Source organism: Pan paniscus, chromosome 23, assembly GCF_029289425.2.
Source record: "Pan paniscus chromosome 23, NHGRI_mPanPan1-v2.0_pri, whole genome shotgun sequence".
Lineage (NCBI taxonomy): Eukaryota > Metazoa > Chordata > Mammalia > Primates > Hominidae > Pan > Pan paniscus.
Window position 1 is genome coordinate 43,542,034 of NC_085927.1, and position 13,804 is coordinate 43,555,837.

The window sequence follows — 13,804 nt, forward strand, 5'->3', positions numbered from 1 at the left end:
TATTTCATCCCTTCCTTTGTGGCTGACTCAGTCCCAAGCCATCTGAGAGCTGAGAGAACCAAGGTTCAAAACCAGTTAGAGAATTCTTCGGCGGTAAACCAGGATTTGAAATTAGTTTTTTCCCAATCACTTTGTATTTTCTTTTTCTTTTTTCCTTTTTTGAGGAAAAAAAATGATAACAATCATTTAGCCATGATCTTACCACTATGACTGTACCACATCATAATGCATACCACTACAATTGTACCACATGCCAGCTCTATCATCCAGGCTGGCATACAGTGGTACGATCATAGCTCACTGCAGTCTTGAACTCCTGGGCTCAAGTGATCTTCCTTTTTCAGCCTCCAGAGTAGCTGGGACTACAGGTGCAGTCACCACATCCAGCTAGTTTTTTGTAGAGACACGCATCTCACTACGTTTCCCAGGCTGGTCTCGAACTCCTGGGCTCAAGTGATCCCCCTGCCCTCAGCCTCCAGAGCAGCTTAGACTGACTACAGGTGTGTGCCATCACACTTGGCTAATTTTAAAAAATTTTTTGTAGAGGTGGGGGTCTCACTATGTTTCCCAGGCTGGTCTCAAACTCCTGGGCTCAAGTGATCCTCCCCACCTCAGCCTCCTAAAGTGCTGGGATTACAGGCATGAGCCACTACGCCCAGCACACTTCGGTGTCTTCTTACAAAGTAAAGGGTGCAGGCTCACAGGGGACATGGCACTGGACTCCTACCCAAAGAAAGGCAAATGGTGAACACAGCGGCAGAGGCATCCTTCGGAACCAGCTGCTGCTCCTCCTCCCGTGTTGCTTTTCCCCCATGGTGTTGGCGCTAAGACCCTGGGAGACAGAGTGGCTTGCTTTCACCTTAATTAGCGCAGCAATTTGCTAAATTTTGTTTTTCCCTTTTTAAGAGTGTTAATCAATTTTAGCTTAGAATAGATTGGAATGGCACGCAAATTACCACGACAATCCCCAAATGCTAAATTCTGAACATCTCCATCAACCTCAGAGCCTGAAATATGTGAAAATCAGAAACTCTGGCTGGCATGTCACTGATCTATTAAAAATGCTATGGCTCTAAAATGAAAAGATAATGGCTTTATGAGGTTTGGAACAAGCAATTTGCCAGAGTCAGCCTCATGCTTAGGTGTTGAGTCCTTCCCAAGGTGATCAGAGACAGAGCATCAGTGTATTTCTGCAAAGTTACATGTTCCTCTAATCACAGCAATTTGTTAAATCCACAAGCATTAGTGGGTACCTACTATGCACCAGAAGTATAGAAAAGAATAAGATGCGGCTCCTCTCCTCCTACCCCATTAAGAAAGGTTCAGTAGACAGACAAGTGAACAAAAAATGTCTTCCTCTTTCCTGTGGAAGTCAGGCTGTTTTTTAAGAGGAGTTGGCACTGCAGCTGAGTCCTGAAGTATGAACAGGAGTTGTGGCAAGATAGGTGGGAAGGAAATATCAGATGGAAGGAACAGAATAAGCAAAGACTCAAACACAGAAGAGGGGGCAAAGGGAACCAGAGGTGTGCTCTGCTACTTAGAGTTAAAGGAATAGCGAAGGTTTACAGGAATGCCAGTGACAAGACCGGAAGTAGAATCAAGAGCCAGAATATACAGGACTTCTTAATCGGGCTGTGGGTCTCAACACGATGCAAGCAAAATGGCACTACGAAAAAATTGTAAGGGGATGAGATGACCAAAAAGGTTTCATTTGGTTGAAACCCCTCCAGCCTGACATAACCTTTAATATTTATTCAGCAGTGTCTTTTTAAAGCACATTCAAATATATTCTCTCATTTCAGCCTCTTAATTATCCCCATGAGTTTGGTATTTCATCCACCTTTTCTACTGATGAGAAAACAGGTCCGGCAGAGATGCGTGGTTTACTTTGTGTCTTCTGATCAGTAAGTGACAATATGCAAATTTAAACCCCAGCCCATGGTGGTCTGAGTTCAGCCTTTACTTCATTGGGTAACGGAACTCTCTAGATGACAGCTACCATAGACCACTTTCAGATTATACACCAGGCCAATGGCCTCCAGCGTCTCCAGAAAGCCTTGGTGGTCAAAACTCACAGAGCAAAGTGGATTCTGTGCACTCAAAGGGGTTACTTTAATACGTCGATAATAAAATCAGATTCTGGCTGCAAACAACCTCCTTATGCCCTACACATTTTCAGTTAGGAGCTGAGATTTCTGGCATTGCTACAGTCTGCTCAACCACAAGTAATAACGCTTCCAGCTAGAGGAGATCACGGAGGTGCCTCCCCTCCTGCCCATACCTTGAGCTCGTCTGCATTGTAGAAGTCCACACGCACAGCGGGCACCATCCAGGTCTGGAAGAGCGTGGCCAGGATCTGCTCCGCAATGGAGTCAGCAATAAGGTGGAAGTGCAGAGGGTTCCGTCTGTGGGGAGTGTGAGAAGGAAGGGTCAGGTGGAGAGGTACGGCTCTTTGAATTACAGCTGCAAAAACACACTCTTCACAGTTCCTACAGTGGGGCATGTTTCTAACGGCAATTGTGAAAGTAAATCTGGAATGTTATGAAAACAGTGCTCACTGGTGAGGCTGCAGGAGCTGAAAAGGAGAGAAGGCATCTTACCCAACCTCCGTGATTCAGAGAAGGGACAACCAACCACCAATCACTACTGACACCCAATTCAGGCCAAACACCATACCTATTATTAGGATTCATTTTTTTCTGAAAGCCGTAAGTAGAGCATGTGTTAACAATTTGGTCAACCTTTATATCTGACTTATCAGCCTTAACGCAGAAACACAACAACATAGGGTAAGTTTTTTAGACTGGCTGCAGGCAGCTGGCAAGAGACTTCTCCCATAGCACAGTGTAAGCTCTGTCTTCTGCTTGTTCCTCTCCAAAAGAAAACCAGGCTTTAAGATGGAGTCATCGGGAGCTCCCATCACCCAGTGACAGCCTGTCCTCACTTTTAATATTTCTATAGCTTTTATTCATTTGAAATAGACCACTTCCAGGTTGTATACTAAGCCAATGGCCTCCAGCCTCTACTGAAAGCTTTGGTGGCCAGAACTCAGACCAAAGTGGATTCCGTGCCAACCAAGTGGTTACTTTAATACTTTTGATAATAAAATCAGATTCTGGTGGCAAACAACTTCATTATGCCCTGAACACTTTCAGTTAGGAGCTGAGATGTCTGATGTTGCTTTTACTGAGGCAGCACCCGAAATACCAAGGAGCATTACGCAAGGGCAAAACTTCCGGAGTTAAATGGAAACAGGTTCCAAACCCAGGTCTGAAATGTATGAGTGGGAATCTTGAGCACGTCACTTACCCCTCTGCACTGCTATTTCTACATTCTGGAAAATGTGGAGAAAGACCTTCTCATCAGGCTGCTGTGTTGATTAAATAAAATAAGAAGTGCAAAATACGGCACATCAAAAATAAACATGGGATAATAATCAATAGCAGATGCGCCCTACCGGCTAGATACAAAGCAATATGTCAGTCAAGAACTACTAGCATAAATACTATTGTGCTACTACAAATAATGACATAAAGCGTAATGCCATGAATGAGTACCTACTAGAAATAAAGCACTGTGGGAAATACAAAGATGAGAATGACCCGGCCCGCTGACCTCAAAGAGCTCATACTGCTCAGAGACAGACGCGCGCAGTTAAATATAAGCACGGGGCAAAATGTGATAAGGACTACAAAAGAACACAAAGTTCCACGGGAGTAAGAGCAGCAGACAATTCTGACGGGGTCAGAAGGACGTGTAAGAGGAGAGGGAAGCTGTGCCCTAAAGGGAAATGCAGGACTTTGACAAGAGAAGAAGGCAGAGGGGATGCAATCTGAGGAGAGCAACAGGAGACAAAGGCTGGGCCCAGGGTGTATTAGGAGTGGGGGTCGGGGGCGGAGGGGCTTAGTAGGGCTCCAGGGTTGGAGCAGAGAAGGACATGAGAATGCAATGAAAGTTTAATTAAAACAGTTTGGACCGGGCACGGCGGCTCACACCTGTAATCCCAGCACTTTGGGAGGCCACGGCGGGCAGATAATGAGATCAGGAGATCGAGACCATCCTGGGTAACACAGTGAAACCCCATCTCTACTAAAAATACAAAAAATTAGCCTGGTGTGGTGGCACGTGCCTGTAGTCCCAGCTACTTGGGAGGCTGAGGCAGGAAAATTGCTTGAATCTGGGTGGTGGAGGTTGCAGTGAGCCGAGATTGCGCGACTGCACTCCAGCCTGGGCAACGGAGCGAGACCCCATCACAAAATAAACAAATAAAATAAAATAAAATAAAAATAAACAGACTAGACTTCAGGGAGGTGTCGGGGGCAGGATGACTGGCCTTTTAGCTCTCGGCCGTCGGCATAGTCACTCCTCACACCTGTCCTATGTTCCAGACATACAGACCATCTCTCAGTTTCCCACCCCCTACCCCGTGCTCTCTCTCCACCCTGGGCCTTATCATATTTAGCTTGCTCTGCAGGCATCTGTCCCGCAGTTGCTCATTCAATAAATCCTCACTGAGTACACCCTATTTGTCAGGGGATGAGCTGGATGCTGGGGACACAGTGGTGAGTCAGACATACCCGCACTGCCCCTGCTGTCATGGAGCTCACAGTCTTGCCCACCCTGCACCTCCACATTCAGCACTTGGTTATCTCTTAGTCTGCCTTAGGACCACCATCATTTGCTCCTAGGATCCTTTCCTGACTACCCACATCTAGGTCAGGGGTCCTTCCTAACTGTTATCCCAGCCATACGTACCGGCCTACTCATCCTTATGTAGTGGTTGCCTGTCTACTTGTCTACACCCCCCATGTGAGCTCAGCAAGCTCAAGGATCACATCAGATACGTTCAAATAGACAGGCCCATGATCTACAGCACAGTGCCTAGAAGAGAGTAGGAGTTGAATCAATGAACTGAATGGATAGATGGGAGATGAGGGGAACAGATGTAGACATGTCATTTAGGAGATCATTAGACTTGGTGGACGTGAAATGAGAATCCGATTAAGACAGTGTTGGCCAGGTGCCGTGGCTCATACCCATAATCCTAGCATTTTGGGAGGCCGAGGTGGGCAGACCACCTGAGGTCAGGAGTTCGAGTCCAGCCTGACCAACATGGCGAAACCCTGTCTCTACTAAAAATACAAAATTAGCCGGGCGTGGTGGCAGATGCCTGTAATCCCAGCTACTTGGGAGGTTGAGGCAGGAGCAGCACTTTGAACCTGGGAGGCAGAGGTTGCTGTGAGCCAAGATCGCGCCATTGCACTCCAGCCTGGGCAACAAGAGCAAAACTGCATCTCCAAAAAAAAAAAAAAGTGTCCATCCCAGGAAGAAAAACAAGGAAGCTGGATCTAGAGGATTTCAGGAGAACAGATCTTAGATATGAGAAAAAAAAGAGAGAGAGGGAGGAGCAGAAGGCAACACTGGGGTTCCTGGGTCGGTGGCAATGGCTCCAGGACAGGGAATACAATGAGAAAGGCACCTTGGAGGAGGACAGTGAGTCTGGGATTGGGCAACCAAGCTGAAGTCAGGGGTGGCAAAGCCAGTGCTGCTGCTGAATGGGTGGGTCTAGACCTGAAGAAAGTTATTTCTCAAGGCCAACCTGCCATACATGTAACAGGTGCCTAAGGGTAATAAACTGAATAAACAGTCAGCACTGCAGAATTTCCCCATGGGACCCACTGCCTTTTAAAGACTGCAACTTTCCCATAAAATTATCTATGCTCACCATGCTCAGGGGAAAGGGGCATATTTTCCCTAGAGCTTTCCTAAATGCCCTATAAGAAGCTGCCACTGGACCTTGGTGATGCTTGGTGGCATGAAGGGACAATGCTGTGTTTGCCCACTGGCCAGTGGCTTACCTGAGGGCCAAGTCAGAGGCAGCAGGACAAAGTCACCAGGGAGACAGACGGTCCATTTGGCCCTCAGTGTTTCCACGACTGTCTCCCAAGGCCACAGTTGCCATAATGGATTCTTATTAATGGAGAATGGATAAAGGTAAGCCTATATCATGGTCAAGTTGCATGTTCATCTACAGTAGAGGGGCAGCTTAATTTTAGCCATGGGGTGACAATAATAAATGGACCAAGCTTCTTATATTTGCTCTAACGCATCATACTTTCCACATTTCTGTATCTTTGCTTGTGCTGTTCCCTCTCCATGGAATGCCCTTCCCTGCTTGGAAGCCCCATGAATTCCTGTTCATTCTTCAAAATTCCCTTTGTAAGTCATCTCCTCCTGGAAACCTTCTTTGAGCACTTCCTCGTGTCCTTCTTCTGCTAACTCTGCACCTTGTGTGAAAAGCTCATCTGCCATCTGTAGCAAGGCATTGTGATATGTATTTAAACTGCTGGCTCCTTGTCCCTACTGTGAGACCACAGACGACAGAAACCATCTTTTCATCCCCATCCGCAGTATCCAGCAAAGAACCTGGTGAATCATGGGTCCTGAATAGATATTCCTGTAACAACAACAAAAAGCCAATGCACCTCCTTATATTATCACTGTAACCACCAGCACAGGAGGGCAGAAACAGTTGATGGCACACTTTGTATCAAGAGTTCGGAGTTTGGACTGTGTTCCAGAATGCCTGGCTTGGCATCCCCGCTGCAGTACCTACTGAGTGACTGTAAGCAAGTCACTTCATCTCTCAAGGACTAATTTTCTCATCTCCAAAGCAGGAAAGAGATAATGGGAAGCAAGGAATATTATATTGGATAATCGTGAGGATAAAATAACATAATAAACATAAAGTGCTTAGTAAAGTACTACCTGATATATGGTAAGATTTCAATACAGGTTATCTATTACCAATATTAACTTATGATACTGCTTTTTTCTCTACTACTTTTGCATCGCGTTTTTGATGAAGTATTTTCAATTAGTTCTTCCAAGCACAGACAAAAAACGGGCTGAATGAATATCTAACAAAGAGCTATTAAGCAATAACTACATATAAGTTACAACAGGGATACAGGTGATGAATGAGCTACGAGTGTCCTCTTCAAGCAGCTTACAATCTTGGAGAGTCAGAGGAAGACAGAATACAAAAAACTCCACAAACATCAGAACATGGATGCGCCGCTGTGCTGGGCTGCCACACACAACAGCTGAGCTTGAGAATGGCCCACTTCCCAGGGAGCCTTCCACATAAACCAACAGGTAATATGCCGGACACTCTCAGAGTTAGATGGAAAACAACCTGCACAACCATATATGACAACTCTACAAGGAGGAGCACAAAAGCTACATGGTGGTGAGGGTGAAAGAGATGACATTTTGGTAGTGAAGAATCTGGGAGGTTTCCATGAACTATGTGGCAATTAAATGGGAGCTCTAAATGGGTATAGGAGGAGAAAGGGAGGCATTCAGCAGGGAAGTGCAGTTGACTGTTGAGTAACATGGGGTTGAACTGTATGGGTCCACTGACATATGGATTTTTTTCAACAAAGTCTGGAATGGGAAACCCAGCTATACTGAGGGCTGATTTTTCCCACAGGCTGTGATACAGTTTGGGTATTTTTCCCCATCCAAATCTTATGTTGAAACGTAATCCCCAATTTTGGAGGTGAGGCCTGATGGTTAGTGTTTGGGTCATGGGGGCGGATCCCTCATGGCTTGGTGCTGTCCTCATGATGTGAATTTTCTCAAGATCTGGTTGTTTAAAAAAAGAGAAACTCTTTTTTTAAGAAGTTTTTTTAAGAGTTTTTAAGAGTTTAAGAAAAAAAGAGTTTCTCTTTTTTTAAACACTTTCTCTTGCTCCCACTCTCCTCTTGCATGTGATGTACCTGTTCCTGCTTCACCTTCTGCCATAAGTAAACACTCCTTGAGGTGTCCCTAGAAGCCAAGCAGATGCTGGTGCCATGCTTGTACAGCCTGCAGAATCATGAGCCAATTAAACCATTTTTCTTTATAAATTATCCAGTCATAGGTGTTTATAGCAAGGCAAGAACAGCCTAACACAGAAAAATTGGTACCAGGAGTGAGATACTACTATAAACATATATGAAAATATGGAAGCAACTTTGGAGCTGGATAACGTACAGGGGCTAAAAGAGTTTGGAGGGCTCAGAAGAAGATGGGAAAGTCTGGAACTTCTTATAGACTGGTTTAATGGTTGTGACCAAAATGCAGATAGTGATAAGGACATTGAAGTCCAGTCTGACAAGTTCTCAGATGCGAATGAGGAACTTATTGGGAACTTGATTAAAGGTCACCCTTGATGTGCCTTAGCAAAGAATGTGACTGTATTGAGTCCATGCCCTAGAGATCTGTGGAAGTTTTAACTGAAGAGTGACAACCTAGGGTATCTGGCAGAGGACATTTCTAAGCAGCAAAGTGTCCAGATGGAGGAGCAAAGAAATGATCTAAAAGTTGGAACTTAAAGAGGGAAGCAGGGTGTAAAAATTTGGAAATTTCGTAGCCTAACCATGTGGAAAAGAAAGAAAAGGCTTTATAGGGTGGTGGTGGGTGGTGGGGGAGAAGAACCCACAACTTGCTAGAGATATTAGCATAACTAAAAAGGGGCCAGGTACTGACAGCCAAGACAATGGGAAAAAGGCCCTGAAGGCATTTCAGAAGTCTTCCAGGCTGCCCCTCCCATTACAGGCCCAGAGGCCTAGGAAGAAAGAATGGTTTCCTGGGCCAGGGCCAGGACACCATTGCCCTGCACCACCCCAAAAGGCTGCTCTTTGCATTGTGGCCTCTCCAGTTCCAGCCTCAGCCCAAAGGGCCCAAGATACATCTCAGGCTGCAGCTTCAGAGAGTGCAAGCTATAAACCTTGGCAACTTCCATGGGGTGTTAAGCCTGTCAGGACGGAGAGTGCAACAGTGAAGGAGGCTTGACAGCCTCTACCAGATTTCAGAGAATGTATAAGAAAGCCTGGGTGCCCATGCAGAAGCCTGCTACAGGGGCAGAGCCCACCAGAGATGTTCCATTAGGGCAGTGCTTAGGGTATATGTGGGGTTGGAGACCCCACACAAAGTCCCCTCTGGGACACTGCCTAGCGGAGCTGTGGGAAGGGGGCCACTATCGTCCACATTCTAGAATGGTAGATCCACTGGCGACGTGCACCTTGTGCTTGGAAAAGCAACAGACACTCAACTCCAACCCATGAGAGCAGCTGCAGGGGCTGTACACTGCAAAGCCACAGGAGTGTTCCTGCCCAAGGCTTTGGGAGCCTGCCCATTGCACCAGTGTGCCCTAGGTATGGGACATGGAGTCAAGAATTATTTTGGAGCTTTAAGATTTAATGACTGCCCTGCTGGGTTGCAGACTTGTGTGGGGGCCTGTAGCACCTTTCTTTTGGCCAGTTTCTCCTTTTGGGAATAAGAGTGTTGACCTCATGCCTGTACCACCATTGTATCTTGGAAGTAAATACTGCGTTTTGATTTTACAGGCTTATAGGTAGAAGGAACTCATCTTCAGATGGGACTTTGAACTTGGGACTTTTGAGTTAAAAATGGAATGAATTAAGACTTTGGGAGGCTAGTGAGAAACAATGATTGTAGTTTGAAATGTGAGGAGGACATGACATTTGGGGGGCCAGGAGAGGAATGATATAGTTTGGATATTTTTCCCCCACTCAAATCTCATGTTGAAATGTAATCCCCAGCGTTGAAGGTGGAGCCTGGTGGAAGATGTCTGGGTTATGGGGGTGGATCCCTAATGGCTTGGTGCTGTCCTCATAATACTGAGTGACTTCTCATGTGAGCTGGCTGTTTAAAGATTGTGGCACCTCCCACCCTCTCTCCTGCCCCTACTTTCACCATGTGATGTGCCTGCTCCTTTTTCGCCCTTCTGACATAAGTAAATGCTCCCTGAGGCCTCCCCAGTGGCCGAGCAGATGCTGGCACCATGCTTGTGCAGCCTGCAGAACTGTGAGCCAATTAAATCTCTTTTCTTTCTAAATTGCCCAGTCTTAAGTTTCCCCCCACCCACCCCCAGCGAAAGAGTTTCGCTCTTATTGCCCAAGCTAGAGTGCAGTGGCATGGTCTTGGCTCACTGCAACCTCCACCTCCTGGGTTCAAGCTATTCTCCTGCCTCAGCCTCCCATGTAGCTGGGAATACAGACACCCACCACCACGCCCGGCTAATTTTTGTATTTTTAGTAGAGATTGGGTTTCACCACATTGGCCAGGCTGGTCTTGAACTCTTGACCTCAAGATCTGCCTGCCTTGGCCTCCCAAAGTGCTGGGATTACAGGCATGAGCCACAGTACCCAGCCTCAGGTGTTTCTTTATAGCAACACAAGACCGGTCTAACAGGGGTAGGTGACATACGGCTAACTACAGGACTTGAATATGTGCAGATTCTGGATACGTGGGTTTCCTGGAACCAATCCCCTCTGTATACCAAGGGACAACTCTGATAGAGTAAAAAAGTAACAAAGGTGGTAAAGTACAGAGCAGGTCTGTGAAAGAACAATAGTCATATTTGGGTGGATCATACAACAACATTTACTGCACACCTACTTAATGCCAGAAATAGGGAGGATAAAAAGAAAAAAAGAGAGACCACGTCTACAGGACAGACTGGGCTAGAATGTGTGAGTTCCCAGGAACTGCAAATTTCATTCTCTAAGAGAAACAGCCAGACAAGGTTTGAAGGCTCAGCAGGCAGCAAATAGAAGTTATAATTCTGGGAAGTTTTAACCCGGTTACAGAGCAGAAGGTGGACCAGTGTGGGGTAAGAGGAGCAAGCCCTTAAAGAAAGATGCTACAAACATTAGCATGGGGCTTCCTCCTTCAATCTTCTTCTGCCTCTGGCCTATTTAAAGCTTCTGTCCAGAAGGCAGAGTAAATCCAGAAAGAAACCTCACCCTCACCTTTATGGCAATACTAGGTGTCTGCATTGTCAAAGGGAATAGTGGGTTTCATTAGCTTGCCTGAGAGTATACAAATGCTTAATCAGAAAACACATGAGCCCCTCAGCCCAGGTGACAACCAAGACCTTGGCAGTTTGCTGATATTGTCTCAGCAATCAAAGGCGGGCTAACTATCAGCAGCTTGTGTCTGACTCCTATCAGACAGCATGCTTGAGGGGTTCCATTAATGTTCCACTTGGGGTACCATCATAAGAATGTGGGCCCAGACTGCAGTTCCTGACAGTGGCCTTTTCCTTTTAGGCTCACCAAGCCATGGCACAAGCACATGAAAGTACTGCCCAGACCACCTTTCTTGGAGCTTCTGTGTAAGCTGCAATAGTTCCCCTGAGCTTTAACCTGTGAATCTGACTGTCAACCAGATGGCCCCACTTTCACATCCTACAGGTCCCTGGGAATCAAGAAGCACCCAATTACAATGCTACTACACACAAGTTTCTTCTATTTTTGGAAACAGAGTTTTCACTCTTTTTGCCCAGGCCGGAGCGCAATGGCGCGATCTTGGCTCACCACAACCTCCGCCTCCTGGGTTCAAGAGATTCTCCTGCCTCAGCCTCCTGAGTAGCTGGGATTACAGACACGCGCCATCACGCCCGGCTACTACACACCAAGTTTCTAATGATTTGTGGAGTGTTTGTCTGGAACCTGTCTCTTCTTTAGAATGTAAGCTCCTTGGGGACAGAGACTGGGTCTTGCATTCACTGCTGCATCCTAGCTCCCAGAGCACCACCTGACACAGTAAGGAGGGGCTTTTGTTTATTCTGCAGGACTGCATGGATGAGTGGCTTCCTCAATTTGCAAAACAGAAATCAGTTTTCCCTCTCCTGGCTCCTTACACAGGTTTCCCCTTGAATTTCCTGCCTGGGTTAAAGGTGCCTCATTCACCCAGCCACATAAGCTAGAAATGGGGGCATGCCCTGGGCCCCCTCCCCAGCTGTATGCCACACACTCAATCAACCTCAAGTCCTGAAAGGCAGCTTAGCTTAATGGTTAGGAGCTGGGTCTTGAAAGCAAAACTGCCTGTTTTTTTTTTTCTTAACGTGGTTCTGTCATGAACAAATGTTGAACCTTGGGAAAGCTTCTTCACCTCTGAGTCTCAGTTTCCAAATCTTCAAAATGGGCTTGATCACAATAGCTCCTACCTTATAGTTATTGTCAGATCGATTGAGCTAAAACGTATGCGGCACTTACAACAAGGACTGGCAGGAAGTGAGGACTTAGTAAATGTTAGCCTCATTATCCTATCCAACCTTGGGGATATCTCATGAATATATTCACTCTTTTTTCTCATGAATATATTCACTGTTTTTCTGACTCTCTAACTCACTCTGATATATCCTCTAGCCCCTAAGCCATACGCTTGCTCTAATGTAATCACACAACCCCTTGCTCACTGTACAATATATAAGCCCCAGCCTCTTGCATGGAGCAAAAAAGACCTTCAATGATCTCACCCTGTCTGTCCCTCAAAGCTCATGTCTTCACACCCCTTCCTTAAACCCTGCACTCCAGCCATTTCTCCCTCAGTTCTGCCTGTGACCAGCTCCTGCTCCTCCTGCAGGAATAAAGTCAACAGCCACATTCCCAGGGAAACCTTCCACAGTCACCCCATCCAACGCAGCCCCATCTCCCCCATCACTCTCCATCCCACTGTCCTGTTAGATTTCTTCCTAGCATTTATTATCACTGGAAATCTCCATGTTAACCTCCAAGACTACCTCCTACCCTCCATGAGACTGTCAGCTGTGGAGGATAGAGCTTCTCCAGCTTCACAAAGTACCCCCTCTCTTGCTTACTCTCTCTACAACCCCAGCACTTAGAGGGCATCTAGCTGGTCTCGGGTGCAGTTCCAGGGTTGAACATGCTCTCCTGGCAGGCTTGTGCCCATGCTGTCGCCTTTTACTGGACCATCTACGCTTCACCCCGCTAATTGCGTCTGGCCTTCTGTTCTCAAGTTAGAGACCACAGCTCTGAGGAGGCCATTCCACGGTGTCAGACGCCCTTCTTAGTGGCTCCAGCTGAGTCTGTGCTCAAACCTTAGTTCAGATCTTTGAAATAATCGACTATTTACTTCTTCTTTGTTCCCTGCTAGATGGAATCTTAGCATGGGTGCTTTATTTTGTTAAGAATCTTATCCCTAGATTTTTTTTTTTTTTTTACAGCCCCTTACAGGTAGAAATACTCAGTGATTGTTTAAGGAAAGAATGAATAAACGAACACATGAATAATTACCAAAAAGATCCAAATGCCCTCAGTTTGACGCCATTACCAAAGAGATTCAAATGCCCACAGCTTGACATAATTACCTGGAAGTTAGGTACAGAGGCACTTAGAAAAAAATGCAGGAGCAAATCTTTTAATATTGGGTTAGGTAATTGTTTCTTAGATATGGTCCCTGAAGCACAAACAATGAAAGAAAAAACAGATTTCACTGAAATAATTTTTAAAAAACCTTTTCTCTTTTTCTGCTGCCTGCCATGTGAAGACACAGCAAGAAGGTGGCCATCTGCAAAACAGGAAGAGGGTCCATTCCTACCAGATCCCGATCTCAGACCAGCACCCTGATCTCAGACTGCCCCAACTTCAGAACCATATGAACTAAATTAGTGTTAAGGAAAAACAAAACAAAACAAAACAAAAAACAAAAAAAAAAGGAAGAAACTTTGTGCTTCACAGGACATGATCAAGAAAGTGAAAAACTACCAGAGTGGGAGATAATATTTTCAAGCATATATTTGATAAGCAACCTGTATCCACAATATATAAAGATACTTTACAGCTCAAACAATAAAAGGACAAGTAAGCCAATAAAAATTGAGCAAAGGATTTAAATAACCATTTCTCAAAGAAGATATACAAATGGCCAACAAGCACACGAAAAGACATTCAACATCATTAATCATTAGGGAAATGCAAATCAAAAC

General features: G+C 45.7%; 1 protein-coding gene across 5 annotated transcripts in view; it reads right to left on the reverse strand.

The window, feature by feature from the left end:
• LARGE1 (LARGE xylosyl- and glucuronyltransferase 1) overlaps nt 1–13,804 on the reverse strand; it is an 852,160-nt gene that overhangs the window by 532,294 nt on the left and 306,062 nt on the right. For all 5 annotated transcript variants that reach the window (XR_010111820.1, XM_003821498.6, XM_003821496.5 and 2 more), the window contains one exon: nt 2,282–2,405. Coding sequence is in view for 4 of the 5 variants with exons in the window: in XM_003821498.6 (XP_003821546.1) it covers nt 2,282–2,405 (124 nt within the window). In the remaining variant the exon portion in view is untranslated. The remainder of the gene's footprint in view (nt 1–2,281; nt 2,406–13,804) is intronic.